This window comes from Triturus cristatus, chromosome 2_2, assembly GCF_964204655.1.
Source record: "Triturus cristatus chromosome 2_2, aTriCri1.1, whole genome shotgun sequence".
Taxonomy (NCBI): domain Eukaryota; kingdom Metazoa; phylum Chordata; class Amphibia; order Caudata; family Salamandridae; genus Triturus; species Triturus cristatus.
The window spans coordinates 811317832-811333821 of NC_140582.1; the positions used below are offsets into that span (position 1 = coordinate 811317832).

General features: G+C 43.8%; 1 protein-coding gene across 19 annotated transcripts in view; it reads left to right on the forward strand.

Annotated features, from left to right (window-relative positions):
• FRYL (FRY like transcription coactivator) overlaps window positions 1–15990 on the forward strand; it is a 2516714-nt gene that overhangs the window by 1980437 nt on the left and 520287 nt on the right. For all 19 annotated transcript variants that reach the window (XM_085642132.1, XM_085642134.1, XM_085642126.1 and 16 more), the window contains one exon: window positions 13512–13609. In XM_085642132.1, coding sequence (XP_085498258.1) covers window positions 13512–13609 — 98 coding nt within the window. The remainder of the gene's footprint in view (window positions 1–13511; window positions 13610–15990) is intronic.

The window sequence follows — 15990 nt, forward strand, 5'->3', positions numbered from 1 at the left end:
CACCACTAATGTGTGCTGATACCAGTTGCTTTCTATGCTGTCCATGTTCCCAGACTGCAGAGCTGTATAACAGATTGTTTTGGAGCAGTGTGGGGGGCACGGGAGGGTTGGTGTGGAATCTGCGGTTAGATAGAGTATCTACCACAATGGGCGTTACTGAAGGTAAGTAACTTTTTCTTCTGATAGGTACTTCTATCTGCAGATTCCTCACCTTTTAAATACCTCCCAGGCGATGGGTCTGTAAGCTGACTCAGTCAAACATTTCTGCAGAATGAGTCCTCAAAATGCCCATCTCGGCGATCACGTCTGTCCTTGATTGTTCTGCTTGGTGAACATATTAACTGATGCCCATGTAGCAGCCTAGCAAATATACAGAATAGTTACTCCATGTGCCAATGCAGTGGTAGCAGCATTGATCCTGGTGGAATAAGCCCCTGTTATATGGCCCTTAGGGAAATTGTCGACATTGCTAAGTTAGCATGAGCTTCCCTGCCATGATGCTGCTTTTGTGCACGTTACTACATGACTTTGTTTTTGCAAGACTCTGTGCCTTTCACATGAGAACGGGCTTCTTTTCGCGTTCTCTGCCTCTCCTGCAGTTTAGTCTAAACACGATGTGCAAGGTCGATAAACAATGCCCCTTGGCATTCTTTTCTGGTTAGTCCCTAGCACCTAGACATAACATGCTACACACAGCTGCAATACTGAAGTCTCGTACTTTGATATTATGGGGTGGCATGTTGTTTTAACACATTTGGAGAAAGCCGTTCCATGGAGAAGAACTCTACTGTTCCTATGATGTAAACCTTACATCCAGGCTTTAAGGTATGGGGTCTGCTGTCAAAGCCCAGAAATCTTCCTTTAAATATAATAAACTTCTTCTAGTCAAGGGGAGGGTGGTTAGGCCTAATTGTCCTTTTTCCACAGTCTTTATATAATGACTTCCCCCTTTGTATTGTATGGAATTGTAACAATGCTAACTGTGCTGAGTTTATGCATTTTGCTGCTGGTAGTGGCCTGTATACTGTATTGTAGAGCACGATGGTTAAAAAAATATTATGAACTATTGTCAGTGACTCTTGCTCCCACGATTCCTGAGAGAGTCTGGAGTGTTGTGTTCTGGGTTGTCTAATCATTTGTAGCTTTGTGATATTTGTAGGAGAACAAATTTGACACTATAGCTAGTCAGTTTTGGGATTTTGGGTACTATTGTGATAGGTTGGTACACCCCTATACACTGAGGTCCTGTTTTCCTGCGCATAGTTCTATGTAGGGGCAGAATCCTTGCTACTCCCCCAAACCTTCCGAGAGCTGCTTCAGAGCCTTGGCTTTTTTTATGGACCATTTCCAGATGAATGCCGCACCTTTGTCAACCAAGCTTTGGTGAATGCTGGGATGTGGCAAAGTTTGTCTTCCTGTGTGGGCTGGACACCACATACTCCCTGGGTAGAACCATGGCTTCTATTGTGTAGCCGCGTCACTACAACCGATTACGGCCCACTGGGTTCTCAGGGGATTCCCAGCTGTCTCTGATCGACATGCCCTTTGATGGCTCCTGCCTTTTTGGGGTCAAGGCAGACGTGGTGCCTAAGCGCTTTAGTAAGAGCAGGGCCACTGCCAGACTTTTCGGACTTTCTTTATCTGCCCAGCCGCAACAGCATTCCTTTCACCCCTACTGCGGACATGGAAGGGGAAACTTTGGGAGCACCAGCAATACCCGTTCGAGCAGCCTGTCCAGTCAATTCAAGGACGGTGCCACAGAACACAAAGGATGTAGGAGCCAGTCCCAGCATGCTGCCCAGTCTCCTGCCTCTCCAGCTGCTGTAGTCCCCAAGCCCCATTAGTATGCTCTCCATCCAGCACAGTTATTGACAGGATGAGAACCTGTATATAGCTGTGCACTGTTCACAACGCGCCTTCTGGCACAGTGTGGTTGTTTAACAAGTTGTACATTTATTTTTCAACGTTACAACTGGTAATTTGTGAAAGAACATAACAGGCTGTACATAACAATATTTCAGTAATGTTTGACAATGAACAATACAGATAGTATTAACATCATAAACATCTGTAGTAATTGTCATCTATAATATTTTCATTCACATGGCTCAATAAAGTTGTTTGACATTAACAGATTCGTGATCATATATAGGTCAATGCCCAATGCATTTCGGAACCTTGCGGTTCCTTCGTCAAAATTGCAGTATAAAACAGTTTAATCAATAACCACAGGAGTGCTCTCCTCTCTTATAACTCCATCCAGCACAGCCATCCTCTTGGAGCCAGAAATCAGGCACCACCTGCCCCAATGGTTGCCACTGGCAAGTGGATGCTTTAGATTGTACAGAAGGTATATTCCCTACTATTTGTGGCAATACCTTGGCCTCTCCCACCATCCCCTGAAGGGCTGTTGGAGGATCATTGCTTCTTATTCGGTCAAGGAAGTACAAGTTCTTTTGGCTAAAGGAGCAATTGAGAGGGTGCCCGTAACAGAAGTAGGGTGTGGTTGCTATTACCGGTTCTTTCTGGTGCCGAAAAAGGACGGAGGCCTCTGCCCTACACTAGGTCTATGCCCTTTCAGTGTCTTTCTACGAAAAGAGAAAGTCCAGATTCTCACGTTGACTAAGGTTCTGTCTACCCTGGGTCCCGAAGACTGGATGATAGTGTTGGACCTACAGGGCTTATTATTTCCACATCCCCTTCCTGCTGTCCCACGTGCGTTTCCAGCGAAGATGATGGTCTACAAACATTTCAAGGTCTCTGTGCTCTTCGGTCTTCCCAATGCCCCTCCCTCCGGTGTTCACAATGGTGATGTCTGTGTTCGCAGCTCGTCTGTGGTTGCAGCCATCTGTGGAGGTCAGGATTCCAGTCTTGTCCTACCTCGACCACTGGCTGTTGAAGGGGAGCTCATCCCAGGCAGTTGTCGCCCACCTCCAGACCATGGCGGCCCATGTGCATATGTTGGGGTTCACTATCATCATGCTAAAGTCATACTTGGCATCCTCTCAGATGCCCATTTTCAGCTGAGCCATTCTGGAACATAGTGCAGTTCCCCATCCTACCCTCCTGAGCAGTGAGTCTGGGATATTCAGGTTGTGTTTCGGCTTCTGTCCTGAATTTCGGTGAGACTGACTGAGAGGCTGCTGGATCTCATGGCCTCATGCATCCTGCTGATAAAGCACGCTCATTGGCACATGTGGGCTTTGCAGTGGAATCTAAAGTCCCAGTGGGCGCAGCATCAGGGAATCTTTCCGACCTGGTCCAGATATCATAGGGAACTGCAGAAGGTCTATAGTGGTGGCTGAGGAAGTGTGATTGGGTCAGTGGCAGACCCCCTCTTACTTCCACACCTGGAGCTCACAATGGTGACAGATGCATCACTCCTGAGTTGGGGCTGCCATCTGGGAGATGTGGAGATCGTAGACCTCTGTTCTCCCACGGAGTCTCAGCTTCAAATTATTGGGTTTAAGGGCTATTTGCTTGGCACTGAAAGCCTTCCTTCCTTCCTTCCATCTATCAAGGCAAGACTGGTGCAAGAGGTAATGGACAACACCATCAGCCATGTGGTATTGCAACAAACAGGGCGTGATGGGGTTTTGGGACCCTGTGCCAGGAGTCTCTCCACCTCTGTACTTGGCTGGAGAGTCAGGACAATTTCCTGGTTGTGCAGCACCTGGCAGGCTCCCTGAACGTCAGGGTGGACATACAGAGTTTCCGATGCCTCATGGATCATACATGGCATCTACATCAGGAGGTAGTGCAGGGCTTCTTTTGGGACTGAGTAGAGCCTTGGTTCAATCTGTTCCCCACCACAGAAAACGCGCAATTTCAACACTTTTGTGCACTCGAGTTTCCAGAGTGGCTCTTTCTCTGAGATGTGTTTAGCCTTGAGTGGGACTCTGGACTCCTGCATGCCTTTCCACCGATACCACTCCTGCTAGACTTCTCAAGAAGATCAGAACTGACCAGGCCCAAGTCATTCTAGTGGCTCCGGATTGTGCACAGAGAGTGTTATCCTGAACTCTGGAGCATGAGTATCTGTCTTTCAGTCAGGCTGCCCTTTCGGGAGGATCTCCTTTTGCAGCAGAGTGGCAGGGTCTTGCACCCAAACTCTGCACACTCTTCTCCTTCATGCCTTGAGATTGAACAGCCACATGTGAGGGTCTTCAATCTCCCTCCCGAAATCTGTGATGTCATCTTGGCAGCCAGGCTTCCATCTACTAAAACTTTCTACACCTGCCATTGAGATACGTTTGTGGCCTGGTGTTCCTCATATCACATGGCCCCCTCTCTGCACCTCTGTCGGGGGGTTTGCTGTTAGTTCTATCTTTAACATGTCAAGGTCTTGTCCTGGGTACTGTAAAGGGTTACTTTTCAGCTCTTCTGAAGTTGCACGATCAACCCTCCCTGTTAGTCACCAGTTGTGATTCGTTTTTTGAAAGATTTGCAACATTTATTCCCATCTACTCCCTTTGTGATGCCTTTGAGCACCTGCATAGCTGCTCTCTCATGCTCTTAAACATCACAACGGTTTTCCTGGTAGCCATTACATCGGCCAGGAGGGTCAGTGAGCTTTAGGCTGTCGGTCCACTCTCCATATACCAACTTCTTCCCTGACAAGCTGGTCCTTTGACACATGCCTCTTTTCCTTCCAAAGGTAGTCACCCCCTTTCATGTTGGCCAGAGCATCACTCTGCCTGCTTTCTGCGCTCCATCTCATCCTTCCTAGGAAGAAGAGAGACTCCATAGTTTGAACCATAAGAGACCACTCTCCTTCTATAATGACGACTGCACCAAATACTATAGGGTGGATGATCAACTCTTCATTGCGTTCTCTGGAGTGAAGAAGGGCAAGCAAGGCTGTGCAAAAACAGACTATCTCCCAATGGATTGTACTTTGCATAAATAATTGCTACACACTGTCGAAGAAGTAACCCCCTGAGGGCTTGCAGGCTCACTCCTCCAGGCCCATGGCTGATTCTACTGCGTTAGTGCATGTGGTACCTGTCCTAACCATCTGCCTTGCTGCCACGTGGTTGTCCCTATTCACATTCACAAAGCATTACGGCTTGGATAACCAGGTCCATTGACACCAGCCTTTCGTCTTCTCGGTCCTCCAGGACTTTGTGGTCTAAGTCTGTTTGCAAGCCCATCTACAGAGGAGTATTGCTGAGGTATCTATTCTAAGGAGAGGAATCTGGGGCTAGATTCAGTTGTGTAGGAGGCAAGATTAGACAAACTAAATGATGGCTAGGGAGAAGAACTGGATACTCCCTATCAAAATAAATGAGATCTAATGTGCATTAATAGATCTGGTGACTGATGAGACACTTGCGAGTAATGGGCTCCTTTTGAGTTTTGCTCCACTTGTGCGCCATCACTGAGATCACGATTGTTGGTGATCTATGAGGGGGGATGTCTGAAATTGGCTTATCACAAAGCATCAGGGAGGCCATTATATTGACCTAAATTGTATAGTGCGCTATCAATGTTGAACTCTGATCATACAATCTTAGCTAAGACCCTGTCAAATAGAATTATGTTGATACTGGCAACACTGATCTATCTCTAGTAGACACAAAAATATGAACATTAGGTGCTTATTTCGTGTTATGGTGAAATGCCCACAGACATATGACGTACCAGGAGTGATATCCTTGGATATGTTGAAAACATTTGACACTTGGCAACTGAAATACTTGTTTGCCACTCTAATCTACATGGTTTTTAGGGGGTGATCCAGAAATGGGTTACATTTTTCTATATCCGTCTAGTGGCTAGACTAAGGGCTGAGTGAGGAATGGCCAAATGAAAGGGGCACAAGACACGCCTGCCCGCTGTTACCGCTGATGTTTCTCTAGGAGTGGAGCAATTAACAGTTCATTTTAGACAGCAGGGCAATTTGTGGGGCATACAGATTTTCCTTTGTACACATAGCTAGCACTGCCTCACCTCCCAATACCCTTAGAATGTACGATATTTCGAGACAGTGGTGTCCATATATACCACAAAGACATGGACATCTTGGATGTGAACACATGCCGGACATTGAAGGTGTCAAGATAATTGGCAACATTCCGGAAGAAATGGCAGCTGTCCATGGCAGCCAGAACAGCAATTATAAAGATGATTGTGTTCCCACAAGTGCTATATCTCTTAAGATACTGTGGCAAATATTTGGTATCATGAATAGTCTATTGGCAAACATGATTTGGAGGGGACTTGAACATAGATGGATGATGCTGAAGCTACAGCTGCCAAATCAAGGAGTTGAATTCCTTGTTCAAGACCTGGAATTGTATTGTGTGTTAGAGCTGTAGTGGTTGGCCAGATGTGTGCGAGTCAGACCTGGTGTGGAAGTGTTATCTGGAGGACATCTCCAATAAAGGAGATATGTGTTTGAGACTTTTTGAACCTCATAACAGAAATATTACTTTATTGAGATTATGGAATGTAGCTATATACAGCTGCCCTAGAATACTGATATGCACCAAAACTAAGCATAAGCACTAGGGCTTCTGTTGTGGTCCCCACCTCCAATTAATGTAATCATAAAAGGGTAGATGTACGCAGAGGCACTACTGTAAGGTAGAGGCACTGCAACCTTGCCCAAGCCCCATACCAGTGCCAGTAGATCTTTGTGGGCTGGAGAAAACTGCTGCCAGTGAGCATCTGACATTGATGACCAAACTGTTTATTGTTGGGTTACCCTTTGTATGAAGGTCTATTATGCCGTGGCCAAGAAAGTCCCTTTGGCTAGCTTTTATGTACTCTCCCACGAGGGCCATACCAGCTTTTACGGTTCCTTACTGGGTGTTCAGGTATCTGATATTTGCTAGCTGGCCACTTTTTCTTCATTGCATATCTTTTTCAAAACATTGCTAACAGCTTAGGTGCACAGTGGCAGGTAATCAGCCAGGACTGTGTTGCTGGACTTTCTTGGGTAATTGACACTAGTAAATCCCTCTTACTAGATCGGTATATCTGTGGGGACACATGATAAATTGAGGAATCTGTAGGAAAAAGTATCATCAGAAGAAGTTACTTATCTTCTGTAGCATTATTTTTGGTGGATACTATATCTTCCATTAGATTCTCAGCAATATCTCTCCTCCATTTTTAAGATAGTGTCATTCATATTAAGATGCAAAAACAACAGTTGATGGACAGAATGCAGAACAATGTCATACATTCACCCCAGTACAGAGATCTGGGCCTAAATCCATCGTTCTTTTGCTCACCATGCCATTTCAGTTCGAACCCAGCCCTATGCAAATCAGTCTTGACCCTGTGCCTCATGGGAACAGTCCAGCCTGAACTGCCAAGCCAGGTTCTCCCTGAACTGGAAAACAGCAACCTAGGACAGGTTTCAGGGTTTCACCCCTCTTCAGCCAGGATAGCTTGATTCCAGTGGCATGGAGAGCATGGGACCCACGTCTGGGCATACCCGTCCCACTCGGGGTGACAAATGCAAAAACAACAGTTGATGGACAGAATTCAGAGTCATACATTCACCCCAGTAGAGAGATCTGGGCCTAAATCCATCGCTAAAGAATGATGATGGATTAAACCCAGATCAGTTGACTGGGGGTGAGTGCTTGCATTGTTCAACACTTCGTCCATCATCCCCGTTTGGTTTTGCTTGATTCGCCCTAAGTTGGCAGGGTATGCCCAGACGTGGGTCCTTTGCTCACTTTGCCACTGGATTCAAGATAGCCTGCCTGATGACGGCTGATTAGCCAAAAACCGGTCCCAGGATGCTTCTTTCTGGTCCAGGGGAGACATGGCTTGGCAGTTCGGGCTGGACTGTTCCCATGAGGCACAGGGTCAGTTGCATATGACCATGTCTGAACTGGGGTGGCTGAGTGAGCTAAAGAATGATGATGGATTAAACCCAGATCAGTTGACTGGGGGTGAGTGCTTGCATTGTTCAACACTCCATCCATCATCCCCTTTGGTTTTGATTCATATTAAGATGTCATGCTACACAATTACATCTGTGCTGTTATTGTTGCTGATGTTTAGCTCTGTCTGTTGCTGTCCACCCACCTCGGCTGAAGAAAAAAGCAACACCCTGAAGCCAAACCATGCCATCTATAATCTGATGTTGTCTTATCTGGGAGGGCAAGAGGCTTATAAAAAATCCTTCCAGGTACCAGACTGGTCTGGAAAAGCTTTTCCCATTGATATCATTCCAGTGGCATCATGATGATACTGGAGCATATTTTGAGCCAAGTGGCTTGCTAAGATCTACCTCTTTCTGATAGAGATTTAACTGCAGATTCCTCAACTTGTAAATTTCTAGCCAGTGCCAAACTGGTACTTGAGAAATGTTGCTAGCTATCCCTTTGCCCATCCGTAGATGGCATGTCATCCATCCCTCCATGGAAATATCAGAGCCACTATATCTACTCCACCTGTTCTGTTCTTACGCTGACATCCGTTCCTTTCTTTCCATGCTTTCTCACGGTGCGCCTTTGTATCATGTCAAATTGACATAAATTCCTCCCTCTGTTCTATAGAAGAGACTCACCTCCACATTAACGCTGCAGATGCGAGCAATGCGCTTGGCACTGAAGGTGACCTCCTGGCCATCAAGAGGGAACCATTACAGGTTCTTACGAACAGTGCAGCCATCTTGTTGTAAGGCAACAAATAGGACAGTGTGAGGTTATGGGTTTCTTTTCCAGGAGGCGCTACGTCTCTGGAAATAGCTGAATGCTCAGGTCTTCTCATTGGTTGCTCAACAACGTGGAGGATCTTTAAACGCTAGGGCTCAGTCGTTGGCAAATGGATTATGAATGGTAGTTACACTCAAGAGAAAGACAGACAGGATCTATTAACTATTAGATGAAAAATATCAAAAGAAGAAAACGCAAGAAGATTAAGTCTGAACTTCTTGTAGATTTCGGGACCAATTCGAGGACTGGTTTAAAAACATTGTGGCATTTTACACGCAGATACTGTTCTAGGCAAAACCCTGAACATATACACAAGACTGGGTCTAAGAAGGTATGTACACCATCAACTGCGGTACAAATCCCTATATCTTTGGGTATTTTATACTCCCCTCTTTTCTTAGGTTGGGGTAGTCACCGACAGCCATTCACCTTCCATTTTTATTTTTTTTTAAAACTTAATACAGAGTTGTTACTTATGGCAATCCCCACTAATGATCCTCTCAGTGTAAGAACTCGCACGTCACATACACCGGGTGTTTTTAACAATCCTTTGAAAAAAAATCCTTTGACCGGTGGAGAAAAAGAGCTCCGTGAGGCCTTGGGTGATTTGTATTACAGCTGAAAGCCGATCCACTACGAGGACTCACATATGGAGCTAGTGCTGTGACCTATAAAAATAAAAAGGAGCTGGTACGCAGACCAATGGCTCAATAAGGTCCCCGAATGAGGTGGGGAGCTGTTGTCTGCCGGTGACTGCGAGGCCCTGAGTGTGCAACTACAATAATACCACAGGGACATACTGGCAAGTAAATGTGTAGATCTACCTCAGGTGGGACAAGGGCCTATTCCAGCATTATTTTATGCCGACGATGCGGTATTAATGGCCCGTACTCCCATTGCCCTGCAGTGTCTGGTGGGCGAATTTGCTCAGTATGTGTCTAACTTGGGGTTAAAAATCAACATAGGTAAAACCTTCGCTATGAAGATTGGGAAGAAGGCCACCCGCTGCCTTGACATTTCCATTGAGGGATCTACCATTCAGTTTACATATTCTTTTTCATATTTGGGCATTGTTTTTAATCAATCAGGGTATTTGCAAGGGGCTATTAAATCAAGGCGACTCCATTTTATGAAAACAAAAATGGCCCTATTGAGTTTTGCCAGTCAGTGTGGCTTTAAACATCCAAAGGAGATGACGACTATTTATAATGTAGAGTGCAGATCCTCTGCTATGTATAGGGCTGAGCTATGGGGGCATGGAAAGATCGATGTATTGCAGCTTGAAGAAAACTCTTTTCTCAGGTCTCTCCTTGCACTCCCGAAAAGTAGCCCAACATTTGTATGTCACTCTGAATTAGGTGCCCCCTACCTAGCAGACTTGATTAGGATCCAACCAGTGCTATTATGGCACAAAATATGGTCATCTGAATACACTACTTTAAATCGAGCCATAATTGCCGACTGCCAAAAATCCCCTAAGGTTTTTAAAATTCCATGGCCCAAGTATGTCCATAATTGTTTGGTAAACCTTGGCTATCCTGAATATTTTACCCTCCCCGATAGTTTGGCCACTGTGCAGAGGAAAGCCTTGAAGTTGAAATGTATCGCTTTCTTGGAAGAAATCAGATTAGCATCTGAAATCTGTAAACCAACTGTGTTGAGGAACCAATTGATCTTGACTAGTGTTTACATGCAACCATATCTAGCTAACGTGTATAATTCTCATCACCGGTTTGTGCTCACCCGTTTTCAAATGGTTATTTTCCATCACTTAATCAGTTTTCCTAATTTTAAAAATTGGTCAGCCGACATGTGGAACGTGTGATGATTCTTCATCTCAGAACACTATGCACACTGTATTTTTATGTAAACACTTCTCATGTCTGAGACTTATAAAACCCTTGTTACTCCAGTTGGGTTTCAGATATTGTCACCCAGCGTATACCTATTTGCAAACGTTACCAGACATTTTTACTTATTTTGTAATGTCGCGTTTTTTGTTGGCTGTCATCAACTATAGGAAGCAGCTGTAAACAGTAATCAAATTGTGTCATGATGTTAGCCTTTTTTAATACTTTAAGCCTGCACATTTTTATAAGGAAGAATTTTGTACATTGTTTTAAATTGTATTCCTGGTCATTTTTAATCATTGTTATCGATGTATTTTGTGGCTTTTAGGATTCACTTTGTGACTTTGAATAAAGCTTATTTTGATTTAATTTGAGTCAAATGTCCAACTAACTATAACGTCCCTGAAACCTGTTTTTTTAGTGAATTTCAAAGGTTTTTTAAATGCTAATTCCTAACTATGACGTCTGTAAAAACCTATGGTTTTTTCAGTGAGAATATATATATATATATATATATATATATCCATCCTTGAAACTTTCAGAGGAGACAGTTTACCTAGTCACTGTTAAAATGCTGTGGAATTTTGTCAGCATTTGGATGTGATGTCGGAGCATATATATATATCAATCAAATGTGATGCCTGAGCAACATCTTACTTGCCCTGAATGTGGGGGATTTGTTGCCCATAGGTGTTAATAGGGGTTTGCAGGAGGTCCCAGCACTATCTGTTCTTCAGGACAGATATGGATGAGTAAGGGATTAATCTGGTTTAAATGAAAATACCATTCTACTTTCAGTAGAAAAGAAGGATGAGTTCTTAGAGAAATGTAATTATGAAAAATGGTGTACAACACATCAATGCAAAGAGCTTGAAGCATGCACATCCTTCTCTAGCTTCTGTTGAAGTCGCCAAATAAAATAAGTTCAGATGCTTTGAGGTGTATGTCCTACAGTATTCTGTGGTGCAGTTATTAATAATTTCTGGAATCAACCCTGGCTACCTGTGTAATGCAACTTTTGTAACTTTGAGGAACCTGTAAAAAGTAATTTCCAGTGTTAGCATAAGATGCTTGCCTTTATTGGTTTTCCTTCTGATGAAGCTCTCCTGATGGCATGTTTATCATTAGTAACATTGTTTCAGGTTTTTGGTTATTTTTTTTAATGTTTCATCTTATTTTAATCCTGCCCCCCTGTGGATCCAGGAAGATAATTTGGAACTAAATGACCCGCTTCATGACACCCAGGACATTTCTTATGCAAATTTGCAGTTGATGCAATATTAGCACCCCTGCTAGAAAATGTTCCAGATCTGTTCTGAAGCCTGGGAAAATGTTTATTTTGAGATATCTGTAGTACCAGTATGTGTCCATAAAAAAAGTGTCTGATGACCTTCATTGAAACCCTCTGTTTTTATGTCACATCTTTTGAGCACTCAAAAGACATACGTGTGGCTTTAGATACTGTGGAAAAAAGAAAAAAACATGCAAGCAATTTTCCCTCTCTCCTCTGGACCATAATTACAGATGTTCGTGGAGGTTGTTGTTAGCCAGTAGACCAGCTGCATATTAACTAAGAATGCCACCCTGAGGCCCCAGAATCAGTACATACAGGCAAAATTTGGTGTTTTATATTAGTGTTAATATGTGCTTATCTAATGTAAATTATATGAATTCGGATTATCATAATAATGGATTACTCTGAAATGATTAGTATTTTAAATGTGACTAGAATATAGTCCCCAAAGAGTTTTCATCACACATCCCTAATCAACTAATTTGGAACTCTCTAATTGCCTTATTGCATCATGTTATGCTTTTGTGAGGCTGAGCCATGTAATACCCAGCATATCTTCTGTAGACAAGGTCTTCAGAAGTCCCCAACTGACAGCATGCCTCCCATCATCTGATCTCCTTCTCCACCCTGCCCAGTTAGGTAAAGCTTATGTACATTTTTACTCTGTAGCTATGCTACGGAGCATATTTCACTCTGAAAACTATATTGAAAATTGAGTTGAACATAACACTTTCATTTGATGCCTTTGGAAGTTTTTTCAGAGATCTGTAAGTACAAACAATACATTTTAATCTGGAGTAAGGATTTACCTTGTAACTAGTGCTTTTGTTGCTGTTGAGCAGTTAAAAAATAAAACTCTACTTCACTTTAAGCAGGTAGCAATTTTACCCATACAAATTTAAAAAAATACTCTGGTAGCTTAGCACAAATTAAGCAACAAACACATATTAATTTTAAGGCCTTATGCAAATTTAGGCCACGTTAGCACACATAAATACATACCATGCTAACCTTATGTCTGAGCTTATCAAGTGTATTAATCTTATCAAAATATGTAAAGGCAGGTGCAAAATACACAGGGAATGGTAAATTATAATGCAACCAAAGATGTGTTTCTTTTTCATTTCTCTTTTGCTAGGAAAAAAATACATATTTGTTGGAGCTTCTTTTAGTGTGCTGTAGGATGTGAGGAAATTTTAATTTGGGCCCATACCTTTTTAGTTCTGACAAGTTAGATTATTTATACCTCGTGATAAATATTGTATCCTAGCTATACGTTTTAATGAAACTGTTAGGAATTGTAAAGTCTTTACCTTTGCCAGTTCTTTGAGTTGTTTTGTGTTATGAAAAGGCTGACACATATCACAGGCAAAATAATAATTAATTTAGTCACTGGTTTCTAAGGCACTAGGTTTCCAGTTGCCTCAAAGTGTAACCACCACAAAGCACTGCAAGTTGTAAATAGCTGCGCCTCAGTACTGCAGCAGTGGCTCATCCACAGCACATCTTTGTTTTTACGTGTAACTGAGCAGGCAGAGCACTGAGCCATTCAAAGAGTTTGGTTTTGCACATTATTGCAATAGAAATTCCAAACTTATTTAAAGGGTATTAAAGGTTTGATCGTGATTTATTTGTTCAAATATGAATTTTGTATTTTGATTATACACTTTTTTTATTGTTATGCAGGATTTGCACTCAACATTTTGTGCTTATTACCTCACCTGATTCAACATTTTGATAACCCAACACAGTTCTGCAAAGAAACAGCTGACCGAATAGCAAAGGTTTGTAAACTTGTACTGAAGAAAAATTCCTGAATGTTTTCAATCCTTGCCTACTCTTCTTTCGGAATAAAAAATGGTAATCTTTGAAGTTATTTTAAGATCAGTTTCTAATTGACGTGGGTAAAGGTATAGTGCTGGTTTCTAAAATACCACCTCTTGTTGATCTTAGATGAAAGTGACTTGTTACTTACTTAAATTGAACCTAAGTAAGTGATGCTCATTTTGTCGAAGTTCATATGTTACAGATGTCACTTATGTGTTTTTTGCCATTTGGATAGTTTACTTGATGGTTAATTGATCTCCATTTCTGCATGATTAAACGAATCAAGAAAAGTCTTTAGATTGTATTGGCTAATGAATACAAAATTCACAGATTGCTCACCTTTAGAATATTCACTAGCTGCCAGAGTGGATCCGAAAACTTTTCATTGAATGCTTCTGCTTGACACTAGGTGGTGATGTGTGGCTCCACGTTGGCCACCTTCTACTCCAAAAGCGATGGAGTGAAGCCATATAGAAGTGCCACCCCTACGTGACAATTGTGAGAAGTTGGCCTGATATATGATGTCACTAGTTCTAGTGTACACCTTGTATCAGTCCAAACAACCCTTATGGTGATTGGTTGTAAAGCCAACCTTATAGACCAGCTATCCTAGTGGTAGCATGGACAAGAGCAGTCTTAGGCTAAACTCTGTATGGCATGTGAAGCCAGCTGTTCTACCATTTGCAATCCCTTGAATACCAAATGAAAGGACACCACAACAGATATATTATAAAAATAGAATGTATTTATTCTAGTCAAAATACCCTCAGCACTCTTTATGAGATTCGAGGTAAGTACAACACAGTCTTATTTAAGCATACATTAAGTCACACAGGTAAGTAATACAGTTAGGCCCTAGGGGCCACGCAAACCATATACTAAGTAAGTGGTATAAGGACCACTGTCACGAACACAGGTTAGGCCTAGGGAATCGCTGGGGCTACACTATACTACCAATTGCTAGGAAGTGGGAGGCCCACGGGATTCAGGTGCAGAGTGGAAACACTCACGCGTAATGTGTAAAAGTCGATAGAAATAGAAGTGTTTAGAATTAAAGAGTTTTAGGACACTTCGGAAGCAGCTAGGAGTTAGAGACTTGGAAACTAGATCCTAGGATAGTCAATACCCTTGTGAGCACCGGAGTACTCAAGTTACCTAGCCCACGGGCTGCGGGTGCATAGGTGTGAACTTGCGTCGGGTTTCGTCGTCGACTGCTATGGATGCCTGAAGAAAAGATGCTGACAGGCAGTCAGTGAAGAGTGTCCGGTGGATTCCAAGGATGGAATCAAGAAGAAGGATACCTGCAAGCAGAAGGGACAGAGTCTAGGTCACCAGCCAGGAACCAGGAAGGAACCCAGCGATGTCGTGAAGATGCCGGTGAAGAGGTGAAGCTTGTCGCAGCAGCCACGGGTACCAGGAGGCGTCGATGACGACCAGAACCAGGAGCCAAGCTGCCCCACGAAGGCTCTTGCTGTTGGCGGCGTCGATGTCGAGTTCGGACCCAACAAGCCTTGGCAAGCGCAACCCACGCAGGATGAAGGATTCGCTTCTGTTGCAGACCAGGAAGGCCTGAGGTGCTTCTCTTTCGCAGGGAAGCAAGGGCCAGTCTGGAGGAGCCAAACCAGCGGTGGAAAGTTTAGGGTTCGTCGTCACAGAGGCTACTAGCCAACGGGCAAGTAACCGAACAGACGCGTCGAGCAGGAAAATGCAGAAGGGCCCCATGCAGAACTCGTGGAGTGTGGAGGGCTGCTCTTCGGTGCAGATGGTGCTCGGGGTTGGGGCTTCTCAATCCCCAGAGCACAACTTCGAGGATGCCTCAGAAGCTGCGCTGGAAGCTAGTAGCCAATTTTCCCAGGTAGCCGGTCCCACGTCGCCTCCACGGATCTCAGCTTTGCTGTGGATGTGGATCAGGGTCGGAGAAGTCTGGAAGTCAAGGCGCTGGTCGCGCTCTGCAGTCGGTTCCTCGTAGAACTTGGGCAAAGCAAACGGCAGTCGCTTGATGGTCCCTGTTTGCACAGGGTGGTCACTCCTTGGCCACAAGGGAGTTTCTTCAGTCTTCTTCCGTAGTCGAATGTCGAAGGTCCAGAGTTTCTGTTCAAGTTGCAGTTTTTCAGGATAATCTAAAGTCCTAGGGACTCAGCTCCCACTCTTGTACTAATCTGGGGGGTGGGTTACCTTCTAGGTCCCTCCTATGGGTGGGACCAGGGAGGGGGGTGGTTACACCCCCTTCCCTTTATCCAGTTTCGCGCCAGGACTGGGACTGGAGTGCCCCAGCACCGGTTTGAACCGGACTATGCATGGGACACCTTGTGTGCCCCAGGCAGTGTCTCGTTTCATT